Raw genomic sequence first — 27,675 nt, forward strand, 5'->3', positions numbered from 1 at the left:
TTTATTTAAAAATATAATATTATAAATAGATTGATAAAAGATTTTAATAAGTATATTATTGGTTTTAGGTCCGTTGAATCTTAATATATTGGTATTGAAGTGCATTATTTAAATAATATATATAAGAAAAAATAACTTCAAAATAACATTAGTTATTTGATAAAATAATATTATTTTAATTATTTTTCAATTATACTGAGTTAAATAAATTAGTAACATCAATTTAATCAAAAATTTAATAAAATGAAAACAGTAAAAATAACCTCAAAAAATATTAATTATTTGTTAAAATATAAATATTTTAATTATTTTTAAATTTAACTGATATAAAATTAATTCGTGATATTAATTTATTTCAAATTTTAATAGATAATATTAATATATTAAATTATAAATAAAAATTACTTATGTTATAGATTTAGTAAAATAAACTTGCGATATAGATAAGTGGCAAATCATTGACTTCCAATAAGACGAGTCATGTAACCCCTCAGACCGATGCGGGTAATCCGATCTGATTTGGAGTGTCACATTAGGGCCACCGGAGCGACTCACTGTAAAAATCTCATAAAATTTAAAACTTTTGTCAAAACATGTAAACTCATAAAATGATTTATGAATACAAAATAAAATTTATAAGTATCAGAAATAAAATAGATTTGAAGACTCATATATAAAACAAAATACAATTACATGCCCCCTAATCACATGTACCATACTCTGCAAGCAACGCCGGAAGAACTTCTTTACTGATGTTGATAGATGCACTGGTACGATTCTTTTAACCTGAAAAGGTGAGTAACAGAGTGAACTTTAGAAAGCTCAGTAATACAGAACTATCATATGATACTGAATAACGTGCAGATACAGATAAACATATATTTCCTTATCGGTTCAGACATCTACAGATCTTTATGTTGAGCGGAGATCCTACTGATATTTCAAGTAGTAACAGACAGTGAGCTTTTAGTTCAGAGAAATATTTCGGATGACTGAGTTCAGAAGATCAAAATAGATTATCTAGTGTGTTCCCGCCAAACCAGTGAAGAGATACATATATTTTCTTTTTAAACAGTAGCAGTTTAAAACATATTTTTATTCACAAACCATATTAATCCCTCCAACCGAACACTCCATAATGTGTAAGTTCCCCAGAACTATACACCCACCTACACACCAAGTAAGGACTTACCCTGAACATAAAGCAAAGGAGCCTGCAGTAACGGTAACTTCCTCCAACAACACCCTCCCATAAAACGTTTATAAAAAACCATATTATTCCCTCAAACCGAACACTCTATAATGTGTAGGTTCCCCAGAACCTTACACCCACCTGCACACCTAGTAAATTCCATTATTCCATAAATCAGGAACAATTCATATTTTCCAGTGAAAACAGGAAACCATATAACACATTTCAGGTAACCATAATTCATAAACTAGTAAATTCCATTATTTCATAAATCATGTACAATTCATACTTTTCGATGAAAACCGTAATCGGAGATCACATACCATGGTGCCATGGTTCATAAACCAGTAAATCAGTACTTTCGTTAAAACTCATTTTAAACATATAAAATCGTCATGTAGTACATATGGAACACACTAGAGGATCAAAGTATTTATCATATATTATTCAGAGATACTAAATAATCTTATTGGGTAGAGAAACACGGATCTTCAGTATGCTGGTACAATGCTAGAATTTAGAATCATTATTGGAAGAGTTCATTAACTAACGGAATCATCAGTTATCCAGAATGTGATTTGAGCTGATAAGAAAGAAATGAAGGTTCAGGACATTTACAGTCTATGTTGATCTATCGGATTATCGAAATAACTCAAGCTGAACAACTCCCATAACTAATGCATGTTAACCGGTCCATTCGTTGCCCTTCCTGGTATTCACTCTTTAATACCAACAATTCTTCTCCATAAATCATCTTCTGAGTCATAGCTGAATGAATCTTAATGAGACGAACATATATTCTAATGGTCTTTATTTCATTTCCATGTTTTAACTATATCAGGAAATGCTGACGTACTTGATTTGTGTTTTATAACCCATAGGGATGATACATCATGTAAGTTCATCCGAGTTTCCAGACTTATCCCAATCACTTACTTAATCCTCAGTCCTTTAGGTTATTTAGTTCATCTAGAAATCAAGTCTATCATGGTTACTCCAGAGTAATTCGGATGTTTCTGAATTTTGGATACATATTGTACTTCCGTTAAGATCAATTTAGTACATAATTCGATCTAGAATTGAGCTGAGATGAATACTTCCAAAATTATAATCGAGCCAACTTGAGAAGACGAACGCTTATTCAATTGATATCTATGTCGTTCATGTACTGATATATCATTAGGGTTGATTGGCTCACTTAAGTTGTTTTTCATAACTTTTAAGGGTAGTATAACGCCCATAATTACTTCGATTCCTTAATTAGTCCAACACCTCTACTTAGTCTATGTTATAAGGGTATTTTGGTCATTTTGGTGCTCAATTTTATTTCATTAATTTCAGAGCTCGAGGATATCCAATCATTCATGAGTTTAGTGATATTCTTGGTCATTTCCATTCCAGGGCAACAGGGGATACTTTTACCTCTCAAGGGTAATTTCGTAATTTCTTAATAAAATAATTTCGATATTAACTCCTAACGAGGATAATTATAATTTAGAGATTATGGGGTTAATCACTTTCCCGTATAATCTCTAAAATCTAAATTACTCCTTAACAAAACTTCTAATATATTGTACAAGCCATCTTGGATTTAGAAATCGGTTATCCATATTTTCTAAGCAAAACAAGTATTTTCTGTACACATCATTAGTTTCATCAAATCAACATGTCTTTAAAATTTCTTATACAACTTCCAGAGTTAATTATTGTCCTTATTACAACATAAGAGTATTTTTGTAATTTTACTTAATCGAAGTATTCTCATAATTCATCGCTTAAACTGTATTCGGTTATAATCCATCCACAATATAACAGACATAATAATCCAATCATATACATCCATGCATTTTTCCATTGTCAACATGTTCATTAAAACATAAAGAGATAGTAATGTATTATCTCGATTGCTGTGCCATATTGATCGACCATATAAATTCCATTCGAACGCCCTCGATCTTTAATTCAACTTCCAATAATTCCTCAAATAAAAATTTCATCAAAAACGGGGCTTAATTCTAAAAAATAGATCGAATCGGATGATAAATCAGTGAAAAATAGTTTACCGGTTTCGAATTTGACGAAACAGACCCAAAAACAGATTCAGAACGTCGAAAAACGTTAGGGTATGTATACACAGAAAAAGTCAACGACTGGTCAAAGTTCTAGTCAACGGTGATCAACGCCAGTCAACGAGTCGGTCAGTCAGACCGGGTCGGGTCGGATCGGTCAAACCAATTTATTTATTTATTTTTTTCTGTCCACACGCGCACCCAACCTTCTCCACGTGCAGGGGCGGTGCATGGGTCGCGTGCGGCGTCGTGGAGTGTCAAAAAATTCCCGAAAAAATTTCTAAAACTTATTTTAAGGCATTTTGAGACACTTAACAAGCTCGATTTACAATTTTGAATGACGGAGAGCTCGATTCCGAAACATCGAAAACTTTGACTTCATCACCCCTCCACGCGCCGGCGACGACGTTGGTACGAAGGACACCGGTGGACTCGGAACGATGCAAGGAACATGATGGTGTAGGAGGTGTCGAAAACGGGTGGTCGGATCAACGTGAATCGACGAAAAATCAACTAAAATGAAGTTAAAACTGACGAGAACGACGACGATTTACGACGAAAAGTTTGAGGGGTTTTGTTCATTGGTCGACAACAAACACGTTGGTGATTTCGGTTCGTCGAACGAAGGCCGGACGGTGAGTAGATCGGAGCTCAAAGGAGGGTCAAAGGGGGAGGGAAACTGAAAAAAAATTCCGTAATAACATACGGGAAATGAGTTTATATTTTCAACATATAAGAAAAATGGTTAAACTATGAGTTTAGCCACTGAATTTTCTATACTTTATAAAATGATCTGTCAACTTTAAAATTTTATAATTGAATCTATAATTTCTTTCAAAATATCAATTAAATCCAATACTTTAAAATTATTAAAATTTAGCCCGGGGTGTTACAAGTCCGTGAAATGGCGAAGAGGGAACCGTTCACTTTCTACAATTTTCTATAAGATAAGCCGCGCTTTCAACCTCTCTTTTTCTATTTTCTCATTCAAATCTCGCAAACAGCTTGCATTCATTTTCAGCTGAGAAAGTGAAGTCTCTAATTCATATGGGAATTTTCTCGGAGGCCCATATTTTCCATTGCGTAAGCCGATTGGTCACCCTAAAACGTCATTCGCTCGTTACTACCAGCGGCGGACGCCAGAAAACCGGCCAGCAGTTCCTCGAGAGCGTCCTGAGTCTGGCTCGCGGCCTGCTCCAAGTCGGCCTCCGAAAACGGAGATGTTGTTGCAATCTCTGCTTTCAACAGGTTATTTCCGGAACTTTTAAGTTCCAGACTCCAACTGCATCTTTCAATAACGGAAACTGCCCGACATTTTTTTCTTGCCGAACGCAGTCTTGTTTTATCTTTTGTTTTCCGACTTGGGTGTGGAATACTATCTTTTAGGTTTTCATGACGAAAGCATTCATTGGCATTATCATGAATTAACTTGTAATGCGTTCATCTAAGCCGATATTACACACATTGTTTCTCTTTTACCGAGTGAAGTCGAGGCATGATGCATATGTGAGTTTTTCTATGTGTGTTATTTATTTTCTTGTAATTGTTCTTTCTGATATTAAATTGATGTTGTTTCAGTGATTGGTATCTAGAGTGGATACTAGCCGCTGCATTTATTGGAGGCATAGTTGCTCCTTTTAATTATCGATGGGTTAGTAACTCAGTTTCTTTTACCAGTCGCTCTTAACTGTTTCCTATTTCAATTATTGAGCAAGAGAAGAAAAGGATTTTTGTTCTAAATCTAGTTTCTTTGGGATCTTAAATATTCCTGTGCTGATTCTTAACTGTTGACTGGAATTGTTGCCCCATTGGGTTCAAGTTTCTCTTGGAATTGGAATTATTGTGGTTTGTATGTTTCGCATTTTTGTAATAAGTATGTTTCATATTTTGGATATGTGCAATTAGGGAATGTTTCTTAAACTAGTCAACATAAATTTGTATCATCGAATGGTTGCTACTTTAACCTTCTCTGTCATGAATTTCTTCGTGAGAGAGGAAAGTAAAATATAATGTAGAATTTCCTTACTAGGGTTGAAAAATGGGCTTGTCAATTTTTCTTTGTAGAGTAAGAGATATTATCGGCTATGAAATCTCGTCTTATTTTTTCCTCTGCATTGCCTTCCCTAAATATAGAGCTTTGAAGAGGCAAGGATGGCAATGTAGCCATAAGACCAAAAATGTTGGTGACAGATGAGAGCTGTTACCTCTGGCATTCTGCACTCCAGGGAGATGCTATACTGGCTTTAAGGTGGCATGTCTCACTAAGCTCCCGTTCCTCGGATGCTGTAAACAAATGCGACAGCATGTATTTTTCTTGACATCTAAATGTCCTAGAAAATGAAGTGACATTTGGGATATATGATGTATCAATAGCCATGATAGCTTTGACATCATTTTTCCAGTATTAACGGTAGAAATGCTTGTGGACCAATCTGTAAGATTTGGATCGATGAATTACTCATTTGCACCTGAGGGTGCTTTTGTAGTATGCTTCACGTCAGGTATGTGTTTTATGCATAATCTTAAAACTTATGGTAATATAATTGCAACCTTATGTTGGAATGTTATCAGTCAATGAGTGTGTACCGAAAAATGAAGGGCTGGTGGAGGGTGGAGAAGAAATTCCTTCCCCTTTATCTATGTTTTTTCCCCTTCTATTATAAAATTCCTCTTTGACCTGCTCCCGGAAAAATTCCAAGATAAACTGGTGTTGCACATAATTGGGTAATTATTACCTCAAATCCGGCCTGTAGGATTTCTACTCCTCTTTTTTGCATCATTCATAGAGTGCATATATTAGGTTTTTATCTGTACTAATCATATTATAAAATAATATTCAGGGAGTGCATCATTCCTACCTCCCTGCCAGTCAGTATTTTCAAATAAGGTAGCTACTTTAAAAACCTGATCTTCTCCCGTGCTTCTCAACTAGGGCCTCTATAGGTGCTGTTCAAAACATGATAACACAGATAACCCGGTGCTCAAAAATCATTGATGAACTGTAAAATTTGAATGATGTGCCATGATAAGTCAGTAAATTTGATTCACAATGAAGACAGAGGTGACATTATCAAAAGTCTAATTAGAGCTAATAGAAAGCTTGGTACAACTCAGATTTTATGATTCTTTCTGATAATATATGAGGAGGATAGGATCGTACTGCCTTGTTAGATATTTCTTATTTGCTAATTTTGCTCCTTAATGTGGTGTTGTTACTGTAATGCATGCTGCACATAATTTCCTTATTTTGAATATTAATATTTTATCTTGAATTCAACAAGCTTGCAGGCTGGAAATCAACCACTCTTTCATTGGCAGGGAGGTTAGTTTTGATTAAATCGGTTCTTTGTTCACTTCCAACTTACTACTTATCTCTTTTTAAAATTCCCTCCTCGGTTAATTTCAAACTCAATTCCATAATGTCTAAATTCCTATGGGGAGGAGGGATGGATAGAAACAAGATTCGTTGGGTTAGTTGGCCTAATGTGTGCAAATCTAAGGAGGAGGGAGGTTTGGGAGTGTTGAATATTTTAAATATGAACAGAGCTCTACTTGGGAAATGGTCTTGGAGGTTTGCTAATGAAAGGAATGCTGTTTGGAGGAGGTTGATTTGTTCAAAATACAATCTGGATCATGCATCATTATTGTTTAATAGCAAGATACCAACTAAATCTTCTTGGATTTGGAGGTCAGTGGTTAATACTGATTTTAAGGAAGACTCTTTTGGCCCAAAGTTCCGAAGTTTGTGCAGAATACAAGTTGGTAGTGGTCAGTTTATTCGCTTTTGGCAGGACATTTGGGCAATGGAATGCCCTCGTAAGGTCTCTTTCCCAAGGTTGTTTGCTAGCTCTTCGAATCAGAGTGGTAAATTGATTGAGTTCGGCGAGTTTAGCCCTTTAGGTTGGATTTGGAATATTCAATTAAGGAGGAGTTTGGTGGATTGGGAATTTGATCAATGGACTAATTTGATGACAATTATTTCTTATTTTTCTTTGTCTAGAGAGGCCAGTGATGCACTGTTGTGGAAAGGGAATGTGGCTGGTTTTTATTCTGTTAATTCATGTGTGAAGATTTGTTCTCAAGCTTCTCAGGCGAATTCTTTTTGGAAGAAAATTTTGTGGAAAGGTTTGGTGCCCCCAAGGATTGAGGTATTTATGTGGCAGGTGGTTCTTCAAAAGCTGCCAGTTAGGACAGAACTGTTTAAAAGAGGGGTTACGGATATTGTAGATCTCTCTTGTCCTCTATGTAATTTGGCTGATGAATGCTCTTCTCACTTGTTTTTCTCTTGTTTTGTAGTGTGGTCTTTGTGGAATAAATTTTTACAGTATTGGAGCATTTGTTCGGTTTTTCATGAAAATGCGCTGAACTTTCTTCTAGCTTGGGAAGATCTGAATTCCAGTTCTGCCATTTGGAACTTTATTTCGGCTGTTGTTATTTGGACTGTTTGGAAAGTTAGGAATGATATTGTCTTTGATAGAGGCAAGTTAGATCAGACTAACTTATTTTTCTTAGCAAGAGTTCGGCTTGCATCTTGGTTTTTAGCTAAGTTTGCAGATTCTGTTATTTCTTTGGATGCTCTTATCAGTGACCCTTCCCTTGGGGATTCATATTGCCCTCTAAACAAATCGATTGTCTCACCATCCCTTGGTCCCCCCTCCTAAGGGCTTTGTCAAGCTCAATGTTGACGCAACTACCAGTTTGGATTGGAAGAGCAACGGAATTGCGGGTATTATGAGAGATGAAGAAGGTATATTTTTAGGCTCTTTTAAGAAGGCTTCTGGTCCGGGTCCACCTATTCTGATGGAGTTAAAGGCTGTTAATGAGGGATTATTCTTCTTTGACTCAGTCAGAGCAGGAATTAAGGGTCGGTTGATTGTGGAATCAGATTGTAAAATGGTAGTGGATTGGGTTAAATACGAAGCTCTTTGTCCTAGTTTATATGCCTCCATTGTCAGGGATATAGCAGTCAAACTTAAAGAACTGGAGGGAGTTATTAGATGGGTGGCTAGGACAACCAATATAGAGGCTGATGGTTTGGCTAAATCTGGTATTGGTTAATTTTACTGTGTTTGGGGTAATTTATTTTTGGAGTTTAGGTGTGTTTGTAAGGATTTTATCTTAAGGTTGTAAATCTTATGTATCTTGATTAATAAAGTTTATGGCACTCTTTTCCTCCTTCCTATGATTAAGGAATTCAATCCGAGTTCCTTAATCATGAAGGGGGTTTTTAATGAGGCCTTCTATTCCTATAAATTTTTTTTTATCTTGAATTGAGAAATCAACTATAGATTCTAAGCAATATTAAGTACTCTAAGTTTTCCCCACTCGCTATTTTCTCTGCATTTATTTTGCCATAAAGTAAAGCAAAGAAGGAAAAAAATGAGTCTTAACTATAAATTTAAGTGTAGCTTTTGCTTTTTATTTCGCCATACATCCTTAAATGGGCAAAAATATCTTAGTTCTTGGTTTTCGTTTTCCTTGACTATTTATAGGAACTACTGGGAAGCCAAAGGGAGTTGTGATAAGCCATACAGCTTTAATTGTACAATCCCTTGCAAAAGTTGCAATTGTTGGTTACAGTGATGATGATGTACGCCTTTCTTCTAGAAATATGCATATTCATTTTGACTGTATCTAAAGGATATGATTGTTGACAATGAAGAGGTAAAATAATTCAAACATGATTGTTCCAAAGTGGATTTACCTTGCTGGATTAACCTGAGTAATATGGAAGGGACCATACCTATGCTACTAGAACTTCAGTGTGTGTCAAATATAGGCATGTCAAATATAGGTACGAGTCTTGTACGGGTGTAACCAGATTTTCTAAGGTTAGTAATATATTTGGAGGATCTTTGGAGGTTAATTCTATACCTATGTGTCAGATACGGGAGTCGAACATGAATACTTCAAGAAAAATAAAAAGATGGAGTAACAGAAAGTCATACAGCTCAAGGAAGAGTGCATCCTATCTTTTTTGGTTTATATCCTTTGATCCCACTAACTTCTTAATACTTTAGTTTGGTTATTTCCAGGTTTATTTACATACTACTCCCTTGTGCCACATTGGTGGTTTGTCCTCAGCCATGGCCATGCTAATGGTAGGAGTTTGCCATAAATTCATGCCCAAGTTTGAAGCAACATTAGCCCTCAAAGGCATAGAACAACACCATGTGACTTCTCTAATTACTGTCCCAGCAATAATGGCTGATCTAATCTTGTCAACCAGGCTGAAGAAAAGTTGGAAGGGAAGTGACAGTGTGAAGAAGATATTAAATGGAGGAGGCGGCCTATCATACAACCCTATTAAAGATGCAACAACCAAATTATTCCCAAAAGCAAACTTCTTTCCACTTATGGGATGACGGAGACATGTTCTTCTCTGGCCTTCATGACCCTCTTTGAGTCAATGCTGGAGGTATCTGGTACATCACTGCAGACGTTTTCTGAAACTAATCCAAGTCCGGTCAGAACACGAGGTGTTTATGTTGGCAAGCCTGCTCCACATGTTGAAATAAAGATATGCAATGATGGCCCTTCTAATGTTGGAAGGATTCTCACCAGAGGTCCACATGTAATTCTAAGGTACTGGGATCATCAAATTCCTGATAAGACATTAAATTCTATTGAAGAAACTTGGCTAGACACGGGTGACATTGGGTTCGTTGATGACCATTGTAACTTGTGGCTTGTTAAACGAACCAATGGTCGAATCAAAAGTGGAGGAGAAAATGTATACCCGGAAGAGGTAAACATCAATATAGTTCCTATCATATACAGATCTATTCTTGTTTTACCTGTCACTTAAATCTGGTTCTCGTTTTACCTTATAATGCTAATCTTTTTGATCATATAGGTAGAGGCGGTGCTAATACATCATCCTGGAGTTTTTTCCTCCATTGTTGTAGGAATCCCTGATCCTTGCCTAGCAGAGGTGGTTGTCGCTTGCATTCGATTAAGAGAGAATTGGCAGTGGTCTGATGACAGTTCTGAAAGCTCAGATCAAAGCAACGGGCTATTCCTGTCTAGTACAATCCTTCGACGTTATGGTAGAGAAAAGAATTTAACGGAGTACGCTTTACTAAACTTCTAACTCCATAAGATTTAAAACTGCATGGATAAATTTTGATTTTCCTTTGGTTGTGATGAACCGAGGGTGAGTATCAGGTATATATATGTGTGCGCGAGACATGTATATGTTTTTCTAAAGTTTTCCATATTTTTAAAGGATTATACTCCATAGGCATATCTAAATATATTTTGCATACATACATAGTCTATGAAAAACAAAAAAGTCCAGGTAACATTTGCAGTGGATGAATATGGTTTGTTCACTGTTTCTTTCCTGCTCTTTTTCAGGTTTAAAATACCAAAGATGTTTCTTCATGGCGGACCCAATTCCCACTAACAACACTGGAAAGATAAAAAGATATCAAGTTAGAAAAGAAGTTATGTCCCAGCTGGTCTCTTTTCCTTGTAATCTTTGACAAATTTAGTTCAGTATCAGAACAAGCACCAGCGGTGCCTGCATAGGGATGGAGTTAAATATTCGAATGGATTCGTAAAAATTGAATCACATCAGATTGTGTTAAATATCCATCTCTATCAGCCTGCAGGTATGCATTTATCTATTCCTAAATTCCCCTCTTGATATGCCGGTGACCAAGACACTTAGAATAAGTACTTTACATTCCTACTCCAGTTTAGGCTGTGTTGATTCAATATTATAAACCCCGTGTTTGGATAATTAATAATAAAAGAAAGGGTTTGTTTGATTAAAGAAAGACGGCAATTAAAGGGAGAAAAATAGTTATTAAATAGTTTTTTTTTAATTATAATCGTACATTAATACAAAATGATGTGTATAACTTTAATCAACTTAGTATAAATATTTGGTGTCTTTCTCATATAATTAGTATATTAATTTGTATGGTACCTAAGTTTAGTCGAGTCTAAATTCTAAAATATAGGTATTAAATTTGGTCTAAACTTATTCATATTCGTAAATATTTAATCTAATTAATTTATTTTCTATTCAAACATGTTTTTTAAATTTAATATTTTTTTAAATCTTTTGAACTTTCTAATAATCATTTGAACTTTTACAAATAACTTAACCTTTTTTTTAAATAACTTAATATTTTGTTTTATATTTACAAAATATGTTATTTCTATTTAATACTTAGTAACTTTATATTTTTATTGTACTACATTTTTTGAACGGTATTGTACTACATTTTTAATCCTAGCTAGCTTGACATATTTCATTATATTTATTATTATACTATATATTTAATTTCCATAAGATATAACTTAAACTCATCCGCATAATATAATTACATAATATAGAATAAATAAAAGTAATATTTATAGAATCGGAAAATGTGTTAGAACTCAAGATCTATTTTTTTAAAATAAATATGATTATTATTATTTTTTTTTTAAAATCATCTTTCGAAATCCATATTTTCAGACTGTCCAACCTCTAAGCTTTTACATATAACCTTAAAGATGTCTATTTGTAACTTAGAAATGGACATTTAACCACTAACTTACTGTTTACTTAGGAATCTATTTTTCTTTTTCATATTTGGGAAGAAGTTATTGTTAGGATTTAACTAGTTTGGAGAATTATATTTATTTATTTTTTTTGGGTCAAAGATGCGATGAGAGGAGAAGTTTGTGGAAAATGAAGTTTCTTTTCCTCTCGTTAGGTTTGATGGGGATAATTCTTCTTCATTATAATTTTATTCAAGTACCTTTATTTTATTTGAAATCAAGACTTATTATATTATATTATACGTGTTTGACTAAGTTGATATTAATGATTAATCATATTTTAATTCAGTTGAAAAAATATTAAAATATTTTTATTGTAAATGATAATTAACATTATTATAAATTATTCTTTCATATTTATATATAATTTTTAAATAAATAATTAAAAATAAACCTTTGAAGTGCGGAAGACAATGAGGAGGGGAATGAATTGTTGTTGTTTGGTTGGTCATATTTCAGCTTCTCTGGTATGCTGTATTTAACCAGCTCCCTTTCACGGAGGAGAAGGTGAATCTTTTCAGTTGGAGAGAGAGGGGGACATTTCATCTTTAATCAATCAGTCAGACGCTGAAATTTGAGTACAAACCCTCTTTTAAATCTGCATTAAATTCATGCCATCTGTTCCCGTTTGGTTTGGGAGATGATGGGCAGCAGCGAGTGCAATCAAAGCAAGCGCCATTACGACATCACACTGTCCAAGAGAACCAGGAAGCGACTGAATACTCATCCCCAACAACCTAATACCAACGACAAGGATTCAGAAAACGAGGATCGTAAAAGCTTGAAGCAGCTCATCAATGGCGATGAAACGGCTGGCACCACCACTTCTCTGGACGGCACTTCTCGGAAGAGCAGCAACAGCTGCAGCTGGTAAAGAAAAACCAACAGTATAATAACAACGGGGTAAAGCTCAAAGGAATCATGAGTCGCTATGCCAAGGTTTTGAGCCATTTGGTCAAAGTGAAACGTGAGCCCGGTTTAGGGTCCAAGAAAAAACATCTTCTCCGGCTAACCAATATAGGCTGAACTATTATTAATTGCCTGTCTTTGGATTCATTAGGTTTTCAGATCTCATGCATGCATGCATGCATTATACATAGTAATATGTTAGCTTATGTCATACATACGTATGTAGAGTTTAAGATCTTGAACTTATAATGCCTGTGTTTACGTAGTCCTACCTTTCCGTTACTAGATTCTATTGATAATATAATGAGTTAAAATTAATCAGAATGTTTTTATACAAGTTAAATGTTCCATTTGGATTAAATCATTTAGTAGGTTGTTTTGAGATGTAGCAAATAACAACTTTCTTTTGACAAAACATGAAGGTGCATTACTCAATGCTAGCTCCATAATATTGTTGTCTATTTGTCTATATGGAATATATTTTTTCGTAATTGGAAACATTTTGTTTCTGTTGTTTTTCTTTTTTAGTTTAGTTCTGTTATACTTTCCACTTTCTCTTTAGATAAATCTCACTAGTAGTAATTATTATTAGGGAAGGAGTATAAGATTTTGTGTTACATGGATAAATTTTTATGAAATTATATTAGACATTTAAGGTACAAAATTATAAAATTATAAGAAAGTTCAAAATTAGATTATCAATAAAAAAATATAGTGAAAATATTTAAATGATATAAAAAATTAAAATTTTTAAAGATATAATCGTCCTCCAATACTTCTCTCGATCCATCCCTGATTATTATCGTCATCAATGAAATGAATAGATAAAATGAATATTGCTATACTCTTGGTTACACATATCTAAAAATATTATTTTGACAAAGTATAGCTCACATCTAACCAAGTCCCATCATATGCTACACGATCTCATAAACAACCCTTTAGTTTAGCAGACAATCGAGAGATGAGATAATTTAACTTATCCAATCACTTCCACCAACTAGATAGAACATACGATTAACAAACTAGTATAACAAGTCACAATATGACCCTCGACTACCTAGTGATAGACATACTCTCTCGTTGTTCTACTACCCAAGGCTACCACATATTTTTAAGAATATAAGATACGTAATATTTCTACGTCTTCATCGTTTTGGTTCCCACTGAAGTTTGAACATAAATACTTTGTCTTTTCAATATTGATCCTTAGTCCTTTTTCTTCCAAAGTTGTTTTCCAGGTAGACATTCTACTATTCAGCTCAGTTTTTGATTCAACCACTAAGACAATTTCGTCAGCGAAAAGCATACACCATGGAACACCGTCTGGTGTCGCACAATAGATGTCATCCATAATCAAAGCGAAGATGTAAGGGCTAAGAGCTGACCCTTGGTGGAGTCTGATTTCCACCGGGAATGCCTCGGTGTCGCCAACTGTAGTCCTGGCGTAGGTAGTAAATCTACAGTACATATCACGAATCGCACGGATATAAGCAGTTGGGGTCCGTCTCGTTTCCAATGTCTTCCAGATCGTATCGCGGGGAACGCTATCATACGCCTTCTCAAGGTCAATGAACGCCATGTGAAGATCTCTATTTTTTCCCCTATATTTCTCCATAAGCCGTCGAAGTAGATGAATCGCCTCCGTAGTAGACCTGCCTGGCATAAAGCCAAATTGGTTTTCCGAAACCCTAGTAACCTGTCTCAACCTAGCCTCTATCACCCTTTCCCATAGCTTCATGGTATGGCTGAGTAGTTTAATACCTCTGTAGTTGCCACAACGGTGGGGATCTCCTTTATTTTTATAGATTGAGATCTCCTCAATATTAAACATTAATATTATTATCCTTTTAAAAAATCATCTATTATCATATGTTATATTAATTCACGTTCTGGAAATAACGAATGAATGAGCTACCATCGATTTTTTCTTAAAAAATCTTTAGTGAGCTTTGAGTTGTAAATATATTGATCTAATTTTATTTTTAACGGTTAATCTAACTTTTATAAATATAGATAAACATCTTTTTAGTCATTAATATTTATAATTTTTTTTATTAATTTAACTCTTAAAAAATTGTGTTATTCAATTAAAAAATATAATTTATTAAAATAATTTTAAAGTTATATATTTTTATTCTCCAGTCGAAATATTATTTTAGTAAATAATTAATTTTGAATATCAATTTTATAAATAATTAAAAAAAGCATCCTCATAAAACCAATCTTTTAAACCGGTTCAATTAATGACCAGACCAGTCCAGTCCAATCCAATCCAATCAAATCCAATCCAATCATGTTAGATGATAATAGGGTTTGTTAAATGTAATTTATTCCGAAAAAGAATGTTAGTAACACTTATTACAATATTTTTTCCCCAAAATCATTTTTGTTATCTTTTGCAATTTACGGAAGAATAATATCCGTATGGATGTCCCATTCATCTATTTAAAGCAAAGCGTTAATTAGGCAACAGAGTTTAGCCCCTTCCAGCGTTCACTCCTGTCCATACATTCCTCCTCATAAAAAAGCAAAGCAATCTACTCTCTTCTAGAGATGACAAACGGGTATAGTTTCGTGAATTTCACACCGCATCCGCTCTAATTGGAGCATGGATGGGTATAATTTTAGCGGATAGTGGGCGGATGTGGATTTATAAAGTGATATCCGTCGTGGGTGGTAGGCGGGTAATGGGTTTGAGACATTACCCGCCCCGTATCCGCCCGCCCAGCTAAATATCTATTAAATTTTGGACCATTATGAATTTAGGTGTAATTTTAGAGACTAATTTATAAATTTTAATATTGTATAATATATAACATATAATTTAACCAAATATTAAGGATATTTAGTCTTTAATCTGGTCTTTAATTAGGGAAATATTCGACTCTTTGATTAAACCCATAATCCCACTAACCACGTCACTTTCCATATTCTTTAACCCATGCTGCCCATCCAAACACAAATTAGCCGTATTATATGCATTAACATCAAAAGCAACAACTCCCATGTTCTTTAGCCCCTCAAAACCCATATTAGGCGCACTATGAGCATTAACATCGAAAGCAACTCAACAATCCAACTCTGCGACTACATGCTCCCTACAATTTGTCTCCATAACATTCGTAGAGCCACTCCTCTAACAAATTGAAGCATGCGTTGCTATCCCATCACGAACTGTCTGGAACCAACTCCAACATCTCATTAGTTTGTTGTCAGGCGGGTCTAGATGGGTATGTCGCTAGTGGGTAGTGGGTGTGGGGATGGATTTGAAATTATACCTGCGTGGGCGGGTGTGGATTTGAAAATTTGTACCCATCATGGGTGGTGGGCGGGTGGTGGATTGAAAAATATTAGGTGGGTATGGGGATGGGGGATATTAGCACCCGACCCACCCGTTTGCCATCCCTACTCTCTTCGATACCCCATCACCTTATTTCCCATGAAACGAAGAGAAGTATCTGAACCCTTGTGAAGAAACATGAGAGAAATCTTGCATATCCAAGGAGGTTAATGTGGGAACCAGATCGGGGCTAAGTTTTGGGAAGTCATATGCGACGAGCATGGAATCGACAACACCAGCAAGTATAACGGCGACTCGGGTATTCAGCTGGAGCGGATCAGTGTCTACAACAATGAAGCCAGTGGCCGTAGGTATGTCCCTCGCGCTGTTCTCATGGATCTAAAACCCGGTACCATGGACTGTTGGTAAAATAGACTGCTGCAAAACGAGACGTTAGCACTGACTGGAAAATATTAAATAAAATAATCAATCAGAATGATAACCGTGTCCTGGTAAAAACCACTGCCTTAGAAATGAATTCGTCCCGATGTGTGTAATCGCTACAGTAGGCAGACCGTTCCCCCGAGGTTAACACGGCTCTCTAAGAATTCGTACACTCGAAAACTGGAGTGAACTTGGTGGTATTGCTCTTCTCTCAACTCAAACAACGCTCTTAAGATAGGAATATTTTAAAACAAATGTTTGCTTGGGATAATTAAAATAAATGAATTTGCTCTCTATTTATAGGATAAATAATGAGGGTAAAATTGTCATTTCCAACACTATATTTCCAATATTTAATTAGCATTTTCCATGATAATGCTATAACATATTTTGAGCATTTCTTATGCTAGTGGAATTTTGAGTATTACCAATACTTTGAGCATTATCAACATTCCCCCACTAATGCGAAAGAATTCTTTTGTAAAGATGAGATCAAAGAAGTTAAAACATGAGAAGAGCAATAGCGAGATTAGTTGCTTAAGAACTAGTGAATGTATCTAGAACTAGTACATAGTGATGATGAGCAATCATTCTCTTAGATAAGTGAAACTAGTATGGAACTTTCTAAGATTGGGGTAAACTCATAACACACAACTAAACCCTTCATCCATCAAAATTCTCGAAGTGTCTACAAAGAATATATATACAAAAACGTATATATGTTTAGCCCTCTTTCCTCGGGATTCTAATAAGTGTACTAGAAAAACGGCCCAACGTTTTTCATAGAAAGTGGCTAATTCTTCTCACTTACATAGGTTATTTCATCAAGTTTATCTCAACATAAACCACTCAAACTGAGCTATGAAATAATTAAGAGCTTTTATAATAGCTCAACCTCACAAAGGGTATGGTGACTTTCTTCAAGTTCATTAAAAATGAACCACCCAAACTCTGGGAATAGAAGTCATTAAGAATAAATATTCAACCTCATAATTTGGTGAATTCAATATGTCCTTCTCACTAGGATCCCCCATTCAATATGTCCTTCTCATTAGGAACCTCTTGGGTTTGAATTCATTAAGAGTTTAATAAAACTCATTCTCTCAAGCGGTAAGTTCATCTAGTCCTTCGCGATTAGAACTACCCACTCAACTCTAGGTTATGAACTTATTAAGAATAGATATTCAGCCAAAATCGGTAAATTCATCAAGTATTTCTCACTAAGACCACCCAAAGCCTGGGCTATGAATTTATTAAGAGCAATTAAGCTCATCCTGGGCATGCACATTATTCATCATAGGGATAGGCAGTAGGAATGTGCACTATGAGTCTTTCCATGGTTTCGTTTGACCACAGGAACTTAGATAACTAAGTTTGGGTATCCCCATGAATTCCTCAACCAATGGGCTTTAGACCCATCCCCTCGACGAATCTAGGACCAAGGATCTGCTAGGTTCCTTTCCGACTTCACATACTTTAAAGAGAGCACTCTGTTCTTTATTAAGTGTCTAACTGATTCATGTCTTATGCGAATGTGTCTTTTCTTACCATTGTAAGCTTGGTTTTTAGCCACACATATCGCAGCTTATGATCATACAATAAGAAATCTGAGTAGTCGGTCTTCCCACAACGGAATATCTGCTAACAAGCTTCTGAGCCACTCGGCTTCTTGCCCAGCTAGGTCAAGAGCTATAAATTCTGACTCCATGGTAGAACGAGCAATACAAGTCTGCTTTGATGATTTCCACGAGATTGCTGCTCCACCTAAAGTAAAATATACTCGCTCGTAGAGCTTACCTCATCATTATCAGAAACTCAATTGACATCACAATCCTTCCAGTACTACAGGATAGCCAATAAACTCAAGTTTCCATCCAAAGTACCCTTAAATACTTCAGTAAGAAAGAGCAATCCAGTGTTCACCACTTGGATTATGAGTATATCTACTCAGTCTACTCACAGCATAAGCATATCATGCCGAGTATAGTTCATTAAGAACATTAAGTTTTCGATTATTTAAAATATTTTGTTTGGGAAACACTACTTCCTTTATTCTTAAAAAGATATATCTAGTCACAAGGGTTCGAATAGGGACGACATCAAAACTATCAAATTTCTTTAACACTTTCTCAAGATAGTGTACTTGACAAAGAAATCCTTTTCCAGTAATTTTGACTTCTAAGATTACAACAACTTCTCCCAAATCCATCATCTCAAATTTAATGAACAAAAATTGTTTGTTTTGTTAATGGACTCAATGTTAGAACTAAAAATCACATGTCGTCAACATACAAAGCTTATGATAAAGCAATCAGTACCACTCATCTTCGAATACACACTAACATTTGAACCATTCACACAAACCAAAACTAAGTATAATTTTATGAAATTTCTTGTACCATTGTTCCCATATATCCCTCATCTAGATATCCATTTTATGCACTCGCAACTTATGAATAAAGGCTATTGCAAATAATGCATGGATCGTTAAGATGTTCATAACGGGAGTAAGAATCAAATTGTCTAAAACAAACTTTTAAGTGAACCCTTTGACAACTAGCCTTGCCTTATACCACTGGATCAACCATCTGGTTTCATTTTCTTCTGGAAGATTCATTTGCTATAGATTAGTTTAAATCCTCTAGGCAAGTCAACTAATCTCAAGTATGTTTAGACATTATCGATTCTAGTTAATCATTAATAGCGCTTTTCTAGAACTAGTATCGATAGATCTTATAGCCTTTTTTTAGGATCCTCATATAATATTTAAGCTATATGATCAAAGAGAGAGTCTAAATCATTTATCTAAGAAATAAAAGAAGTGATAAAATTTGGTCCAAATAGCCTTTTACTTCTTCTAGTCTCGAAATCAATTTCTTGATAGACCTAGCAGGAATACTAGAAGAAGTTGATAGAATATTTTTCTTTCTTTTTAAGATTATGCATTTAATCTATATTTAAGACAGACCCCCACATTTTAACATTTTAGGATATCCATAAGTGTCTTTTAAAACGTGTAAACAATACCAATCATATTAGAGTAAAGTTTGTTATGCGTTTTAGCCATAAAACTATATTTTAACAAACTTAAGTTTTGTTTACACATAATTATATTCTCAAAGTTTTGAGAAGTTACATTAAGATAAAAATGCATAAACCATTATGAAATGATAACCTCTTTTCTTTCCTCTACTTAGGAAAATCACCTAGAGATTTAATAGCTACAACACTCTTAGTAGCAATAGAGTCTATCATATTCTCATTCATGATATTCAACATAATAGCCTTAAGAGATCATATATTTTTTATTATGACTAAATTTGGTATTCTACTCATCCAATTAATCTACTCTTTTAACTTCTGCACTAAATTTTAAGAGTTTTTATCTTGTCATAGTATTTGAATAGTGAGCATAGTAATGAACAATGCACCAGGTAGGTTTCTATGAAAGAGAGGTGGTGCACTAGGCACCTTAAGTACCAAGTCTTTATAGAACCAATCCTAGCATCACTTTCATACTCATCACACTACTTTTGTGAATTTTTCTTTCTTTAAATAAGATCTCTTTAAAGAATTATGCTTGATACTTTTACTCACAATAATATCTTTGAAGCATATATTTTGGGCTTGCACTACTACCTTATCCTTAGTAGCACTACCTTAGTCTCTGCTAGTGGTTTTATCTCATTTCATAGTATCCACTGAGTTTTAAAGACTATCTTAAAGGCGCATGCAATCTAATTCATATTTAAAAAAAACATGAATTAACAGATAACAAGTCTAAATAATCTAACCTCGCATGTAGAGTCATAATTTCCAAATAAACTTATTCATCCTCACCATGCATGCTATTTCAGCCTTTGCATCATCATTTTAATCAGCATGATCCCAAAATCCATCGTGACAATCTCTTCATATGAACCAACATCTCTTTTGTATATTCTGAAGTCAAATGAAGAATATACATGGTTAGTCACAAAATTAATTTACTAACAATAATTTAAAATAAAATTATTGATAGTGACAAGATCCTTATCTTTTGGTTTCTTATCTTCAAGATTATGGAAATCAACTATTCAGTTTGAATAATCTCGTTCAATATCATCATCATGATTTTCTAAAATTGCAATCGTTCTGTTGTCTTATAAATTTCTCAAAAGAAATTATTAGTATGACAAGAGAGTTGACATTTATTTTCAACTTACTATTTTATTTTTAACTTTATTCAGAAACTGAATATTCTTACCTCACATGAAAATAATAGTTACATATCTCCACATGAAACAAAGGTTGTTATTCTCCAAGAGAATCAATTTCCATTATAATGGAGTCATTAAATCATAATCTTTATTGCACAAATATTAACAATATATACCCATATATATAGCAATATATTCATTAAAATGAAAAAATAGTTAATTCACCAATATAGCTATGTATACACGTTAAAAGCAATAAATGCTTTTTAATATTTTTTATTCAAACATTAATTCATTTAAAATTCAAATGAATCATCAATAAAAAAATATATTATATGTACACTAAACACCAAAGTTCCAATTAATCATGATAACATATTATCATGCATTAATGCTTGTAGCACAATTTAAAACTTCCATTTAATAATAAAATTGTTATTCTTTAAACTTCATAAAGCATTTATTAAAGGAAGTTGATTGTAGTTAAAATATTATAATTGCTTTCAAATGTACATAACATATCTATCTTAAAAAAATTATGAAGCACTAATCTTTAAAACATTGAAAGCACATAAATATTAATTCAAGCATTAAACATTATTATGCATTAAAACTCCACGCGTTAATTATAAAATGTCATTACTCTTCAATGCTTTTATGCATACAATTTTTAATACCTTTAATATAATCAAATAAGGATATTAAAAGACGACATTTATAACTAATATTTCACGCGTTTTTAATACAAAGGTTTTGGCACTATTTAAAACATTTTGCCATAAACGCGTTACCACATAGCAATAATGTTTTTAATTTCGTTTTAATTAGCATTAATAGTTCCGTTTTCTAACACATTCAATTCATGCTCTACACAAAACGTTTCAATCACCATTTTGTTAAAGTTATTGGTGAACCCATAAACTTTGTTCAGCAGTAGAAAATTTTCCTTTACTCAAAAATTTCATTATATTCTAAATGAAAAATTAAAGGAGCAACTAAAGGAAAACTTACTTTTCGGCAAATATCGACTGTGATTTTACCTTTTGATTTTTGTTGATTATAGTCGTATTCGTGTTTAACAACAGTATATGTGATTCGTTTTAAATTGTTGGTAAAATAGACTGCTGCAAAGCGACGTTAGCACTTACTGGAAAATATTAAATAAAATAATCAATCAGAATGATAACCGTGTCGTGGTAAAATCACTGCCTTAGAAACGAATTCTCCCGTGTGTAATCGCTACAGTAGGCGGACCGTTCTCCAGATATTAATACGGCTCTCCGAGAATTCGTACACCCGAAAACTGGAATGAACTTGGTGGTATTGCTCTTCTCTCAACTCAAACAAAGCTCTTAAGATAGGAATATTTCAAAACAAATGTTTGCTTGGAATGATTAAAATGAATGAATTTTTCTATTTATAGGATAAATAATGAGGGTAAAATGATCATTTCCAACACTATATTTCCAATATTAATTAGCATTTCCATGATAACTATAACCTAATTTGAGCATTTTCTCATGCTAGTGGAATTTTGAGTATTACCAATACTTTGAGCATTATCAACATTGACTCCGTCAGATCAGATCTGGTCCTTTTGGGCAGATCTTTCGTCCCGATAACTTCGTTTTCGGTCAGTCTGGTGCTGGGAACAACTGGGCCAAGGGTCATTACACCGAGGGAGCTGAGCTCATTGATTCCGTTCTTGACGTCGTAAGAAAAGAAGCTGAGAATTGTGATTGTTTACAGGGTATCTATCATCCCAGTAACTTTTACATTTGCTTTTTATCTGCATTTTATTCGTTTTACCTTAATTTCTATTGGGTTTGTTCTTGATCTTGGGTTCATTGTGCTGATAACATTTTTGTAGTGCAGATTATATGTTTTTCTCTGTCATACCTATGGAACATTACATTGAAGTAAATGGTGATATAAGTAGGGATTTGTTAAGGCGTTGAATCCTATGATGCTTTTTCACTGTCTTGTGTTTGAGGATTGAAATTTATTTTCACATGTCTTGCTTTGAAGTTTTTGTGGTTGCATTATGGTCTGATTTTGCATTTAGCTTTTTATGCAATTGCCATGAAAGCCGTTCTGGTCGGCTTATGCTTGCATAGAAAATAAACATATGTTGCAAGCTTGTCTTTTTTAATTCAATTTAATTTGATTACCCAGCCCATTTATTTATGTTTTCTGTAATGATGTTTAACGAATATTGTCTATCATTGATATCATTGGCTCGGCTTTGTAGTTCGTACAATCTTAAGTTTTGAACTTGTTCTTACTTCAGAGCTTTTTGTTACCAGTAGCTGGTTTCTGAAAGCTCACTTGAAAAGAAAAAAAATGCCTGCCTTCATTTCTTACTTTTATGTGCCTTTGGGACAGGATTTCAAGTTTGTCATTCTTTGGGAGGAGGTACTGGATCTGGAATGTGAACCCTTCTTATTTCCAAGATTAGGGAGGAGTATCCAGATCGCATGATGTTGACGTTTTCAGTCTTCCCTTCTCCTATGGTGTCTGATACAGTTGTTGAACCATACAATGCTACCCTTTCTGTTCATCAGCTTGTTGAGAATGCTGATGAATGCGTGGTGTTGGACAATGAAGCTCTCTACGACATCTGCTTCCACACCCTCAAGCTTGCCACTCCAACTTGTAAGTTCTGATGTTTCATTATAAATGCCCAGTTCTATTTTCCTAACAACTGACATGGAATCAGTTTCCCAAATCCCAAGTATATTTATCTGCCTGCCATCTGATTCATCTTAACTTGACCAGTTGGTGATCTTAACCACCCATCTCTGCTACCATGAGTGGTGTCACATGCTGTCTAAGGTTCCCTGGACAGCTGAACTCTGATCTCTGTAAGCTGGCTGTCAATCTTATTCCCTTCCCTCGACTACACTTCTTCATGGTTGGATTTGCACCCTTGACATCCAGAGGATCACAGCAGTATCGGAACCTGACAGTTCCTGAGCTGACTCAGCAGATGTGGGATGCCAAAAACATGATGTGTGCTGCTGCCTTACTGCTTCTGCAATGTTCCGGGCGGGGGTAAGATGAGCACTAAAGAGGTTGATGAACAAATGATCAATGTCCAGAATAAGAATTCATCATACTTTGTTGAGTGGATTCCTAACAACGTGAAGTCTAGCGTGTGTGACATCCCACCTAAGGGTCTAAAAATGGCATCCACTTTCATCAGAAATTCAACTTCTATTCAGGAGATGTTTAGGAGGGTTAACGAGCAGTTTACAGCAATGTTCAGGAGGAAAGCTTTCTTGCATTGGTACACTGGCGAGGGAATGGATGAGATGGAGTTTACTGAAGCAGAGAGTAACATGAATGATTTAGTTGCAGAGTATCAGCAATACCAGGACGCAACCGCAAACGATGAGTACGAGGAAGGAGAGGAAGAAGAGGAATTTGATGATTGAGTTCTGAATGATATGCATATCGTTTGGGAGATGTCTATGTTGTCAAACTTTTGTTGACATAACATAGTTCTACCTTGTATTTGATGGATAGAGTACTTGTGACTCTACATTTGCTTCTAAAGCTTTTGATGAATGATAAGATTGTCTACTACTATTTTAAGAAATAAGATTGTCTTGTTTTAGGTCAAGAATTGGATAAGTGTGTTTATTCTGACGGTAAGTTATAAAAATACTACTGAGAAGGCATGAAAGTATATTAAAAACGTAAAATCATATTTGATTTCCATTCAACTACTGTGGAGCCAAATGCTCGGGTAGTCGGGTGCAATGAACAGCTAAAGAGAAAGATCACACTTAAACACCATTAAACTAAAGCTACAAAACAGCCTAAATGAAAATAGTCTTCATGTACCGGTTATGTCCTGGAAAACCTGAAGCCGATTCCTTCTCAACGAAGCATTGTTTGGTAAGGCATTGTATCTATCCTTCATACACATTGATACTAGCTGTTGAGTTATATTTTCAATATGCGTAGAATGACCAGGATGCTGATAAATTAGTTGGAATTCAGATTTTCATCACCGAACTCGTCGTCCTTGTTAACCCATCATCAGAGCTCTTCCTCAGATATTTTTTCCACGCTGAAATTCTTCCTTCTCTCTTCTTCAACCATGTCTGCCAGGTTTTTTTTTTGTGCAGTATTTGCTGGTTTTTCCAGTCCAATTTCTGATTCATCTTTAGAAGAAACCACATTAAGAATTTGCAGTGGATGATTAGTCACACCGCATGAATTGCCGCCAATGGATTCTTCAGCCCATCTTCTCCTTGTTTTATCTCTATCGTTTGGCCTCGACGAAGAGTTTCTTGGCTGAGTGAATAAGCCTTCCACTGACTCCTCTTCCTCCTCTACGCCAACTGGAGAGTTTTTGGGCTTCACATTACTTGAAGAAGGTGGTTGTTCTTTAAGATTCTGGATTGAAGGTGACGTCACACTTTCGGTGGTTACAGTTTGCTCGAAACAAAGCTTTCGACTTGAATTTCTAACTGTATCTTCTCCCCATCTTCCTCCTCTCCTCTGATCTGGAGTGAAACCCCACGAACATCGTCTTGGCTGGGTTAACAGAACTTCTGAGTTCTTCCTACCAGCTGCTAAGGAAGCATACATATTCTTATGTGAGGAACCTACTTCTTGTCTGGTTGAATACCTACAGCCTTCCTTCAGCTTGCTGGAATACACTGACCCTTCAATTGGGCTTCCGAAGTACGAGCCTTTTCTCCACTTCTCAGTGAGCATGGTTTGTGGAGTAGACTGCAAACTACCTTTCAGTCCAATTGGTGTACATTGTGAACTTGTGTCATCATATCTAGACAAGTTATCATTCTTGTCAAGGTGATGGTGGTTTTCATGGTATGATTCACCATTTTGCTCATCTCCATGAGGCAACCTTCTCCTGCCCATACACCAAGGACTATTATCTTCATTTCTGGGAAGGAAAACGCTAGCTTCCTTCAAGCTTTGATCCCCGCGTGACATCAAGAATCTTCGAGTTTCTTTCCCTTTATTTGGTTCATGTTCCACAACCGGCTCTAAATTTGATTGAGACTCTACTTGCATCAGCATTTCAATAGCACGTTCGTACGATTTCGAGTAGGATTCATCCATCTCTTCAGTTCCAGCTGAAGCTTTAACATCCTGAAGCAGTGACTTTGCTTCACCGATCCTATTCATGTGCATCAAGCATATTGCCAGGTTGCATTGCTTATTCTTATCTGGCTCCAGAGACAGAGCTTTTCTGTGATGGTACAAACTCATGTCAAAAATATGTTTATAGACACATACATATACTTGTAGGGAATATAAACATAGCATGGCATACATGTAATGTTGTTCAGCAATTCCATAATTATGTTGCTGGAGATAGGCCCAAGCCAAATTCCCTAGTATCCTGAAACATATACAAATTGCAGAAATTATAAGTTGAAAGATTAAGAACAAATAAAGGGTCTGAATACAAATCGATATACCCCACCTTGATTTCTCTTGTTCAATAGTAATCTGAATCTTCTTCCCTTGAGATCTTGCAATCTTGGTCTTCTTCCCACCGAAAACAGTTCCTTCCTCGATGTTCCTCAGTTTGGTCTGAAGGATTTCAATCTCTTCATCAACCCTTCCAGACCTCTGCAACAACAAACGATTTCATCTCTTATTTGTAAACAGAAAATTAAGCTTTAATAGAAACACATAAACATTTGAAGATAAAGATTGGCATCGTACCTTGTAGAGTTCAACAAGGACATTATCAAGAGACTCCTGAGAATCATGAGAACATAGATGGCGGAAAGATTTGATTGCCTCAATAGCCTCATCAGATCTATCCAGTTGTTTCATTACGACAGCCATGTCTTTCAATGCACTATCAACACGATCTCCAGCATTAATGGCTGCCCAGAACAGGGAAACCGCCTTATTTGGGTCCTTGTCTATCAACTGTGCATCCATAAACAAAATAAAATAGCTCACATTGAACTCTAAACCCTAAAGCAATAATCAAGAAAATACCAAGGAAATAGTTCGGAAGAAAAATGGAACGGAAAAACCAAAAAGATAGAAAGAAAAAAGGGGAAAAAAAAGAAAACTCATTTACGATGGGAAAAGGTGTAATTAACCTGTACGTGCTTTGCCCTGCCATAAGGAGAATCAGAAGCTGGCACTTTATGAATGACATGAAAGTCGCCATTATTGGCAGGCGAGATTCTTTTCCTCTCAGACAATGGCAAGGCGGTAGCGGACTGTGTTTTCTTCCATGCAGGGGGCTGTGGGGTCAAGAAACCCCTCGCTGGAAAGTTTTTGTCGCTTGACCACATCGATTCTCTGTTTTTTCTCGGCAAAATCTCCAAACCCTTTTCAAGATTGTCCAAGAAGTGTTTCTATCAGTCGAAAAAAAATTTTTCGATCAATCTGCTAATACAACAACTATTACACCTCCTCTAAATAAAGGAAAAGCCTATTAATTTGGACCAGACTCTTGAGTTTCTCTTCAATTCTCTCTATTGGAGGGATTTAGGAAGCGAAAGCCACTTTATCTCAAAATTCTGCCGGTATCTTGATAAAAAAAATAACGAAAGAAAGATTCCAGCAATGCAAACGATGAGAAACTTAGAGAAAATTGAAAGGGAAAAAAGTGTGAAGGTGATGATGATTCTGCGAGGAGAAAAATCGGATGACAATCAAAAAAATAAGTAGCCGTTATATAATTACTAGCCGTTGTTTTCTACCGTGGCTTTTTTACTTTGGGGGTAAATTGTTTTAATTATGTGTTTAATTTAATATTATGATAGTAAATGTTTATAGTAAAAAAAATTATTTGTAAGTTATTTCATTCCTCTCTCTTCTAAAATCTAAAACTCCTCAAAATTTATATCTTAAATTAAAATTATTAAAATTTTGATTTCATAAAGAGAGGTTGAATTAAATAATTTAAATTTGAAATCATCCGAACAAAATTATAAATATAATTAACATATTTATATATAATTAATCCCTTCTCTTTTATTTTTTATTTTATTTGATAAACCACGACAC

General features: G+C 34.9%; 1 protein-coding gene, 1 long non-coding RNA gene and 1 pseudogene across 2 annotated transcripts; 2 read left to right on the forward strand and 1 right to left on the reverse strand.

Moving 5' to 3' along the window:
* Window positions 1-4,208: 4,208 nt before the first annotated feature.
* On the forward strand, window positions 4,209-21,376 carry LOC120196285 (annotated as a pseudogene).
* Window positions 21,377-22,225: 849 nt separating this feature from the next.
* LOC120196284 lies at window positions 22,226-24,098 on the forward strand. The gene is made up of 3 exons (XR_005523153.1): window positions 22,226-22,405; window positions 23,041-23,310; window positions 23,434-24,098. It is a non-coding gene; the product is annotated as an uncharacterized LOC120196284 (long non-coding RNA).
* A 604-nt stretch (window positions 24,099-24,702) lies between these two features.
* Window positions 24,703-27,186, reverse strand: LOC120196361. The gene is made up of 5 exons (XM_039198185.1): window positions 26,760-27,186; window positions 26,368-26,580; window positions 26,123-26,271; window positions 25,970-26,038; window positions 24,703-25,885 (listed from the first exon to the last, which is right to left on the reverse strand). Exons 1-5 carry the CDS (start codon window positions 26,955-26,957, stop codon window positions 24,703-24,705), a joined length of 1,812 nt encoding a protein of 603 aa, XP_039054116.1. The 5' UTR covers window positions 26,958-27,186.
* Between the last annotated feature and the right edge of the window lie 489 nt (window positions 27,187-27,675).

This window comes from Hibiscus syriacus, unplaced genomic scaffold, assembly GCF_006381635.1.
Source record: "Hibiscus syriacus cultivar Baekdansim isolate YM2019G1 unplaced genomic scaffold, ASM638163v2 tig00117032_pilon, whole genome shotgun sequence".
In the NCBI taxonomy this organism is placed as follows: domain Eukaryota; kingdom Viridiplantae; phylum Streptophyta; class Magnoliopsida; order Malvales; family Malvaceae; genus Hibiscus; species Hibiscus syriacus.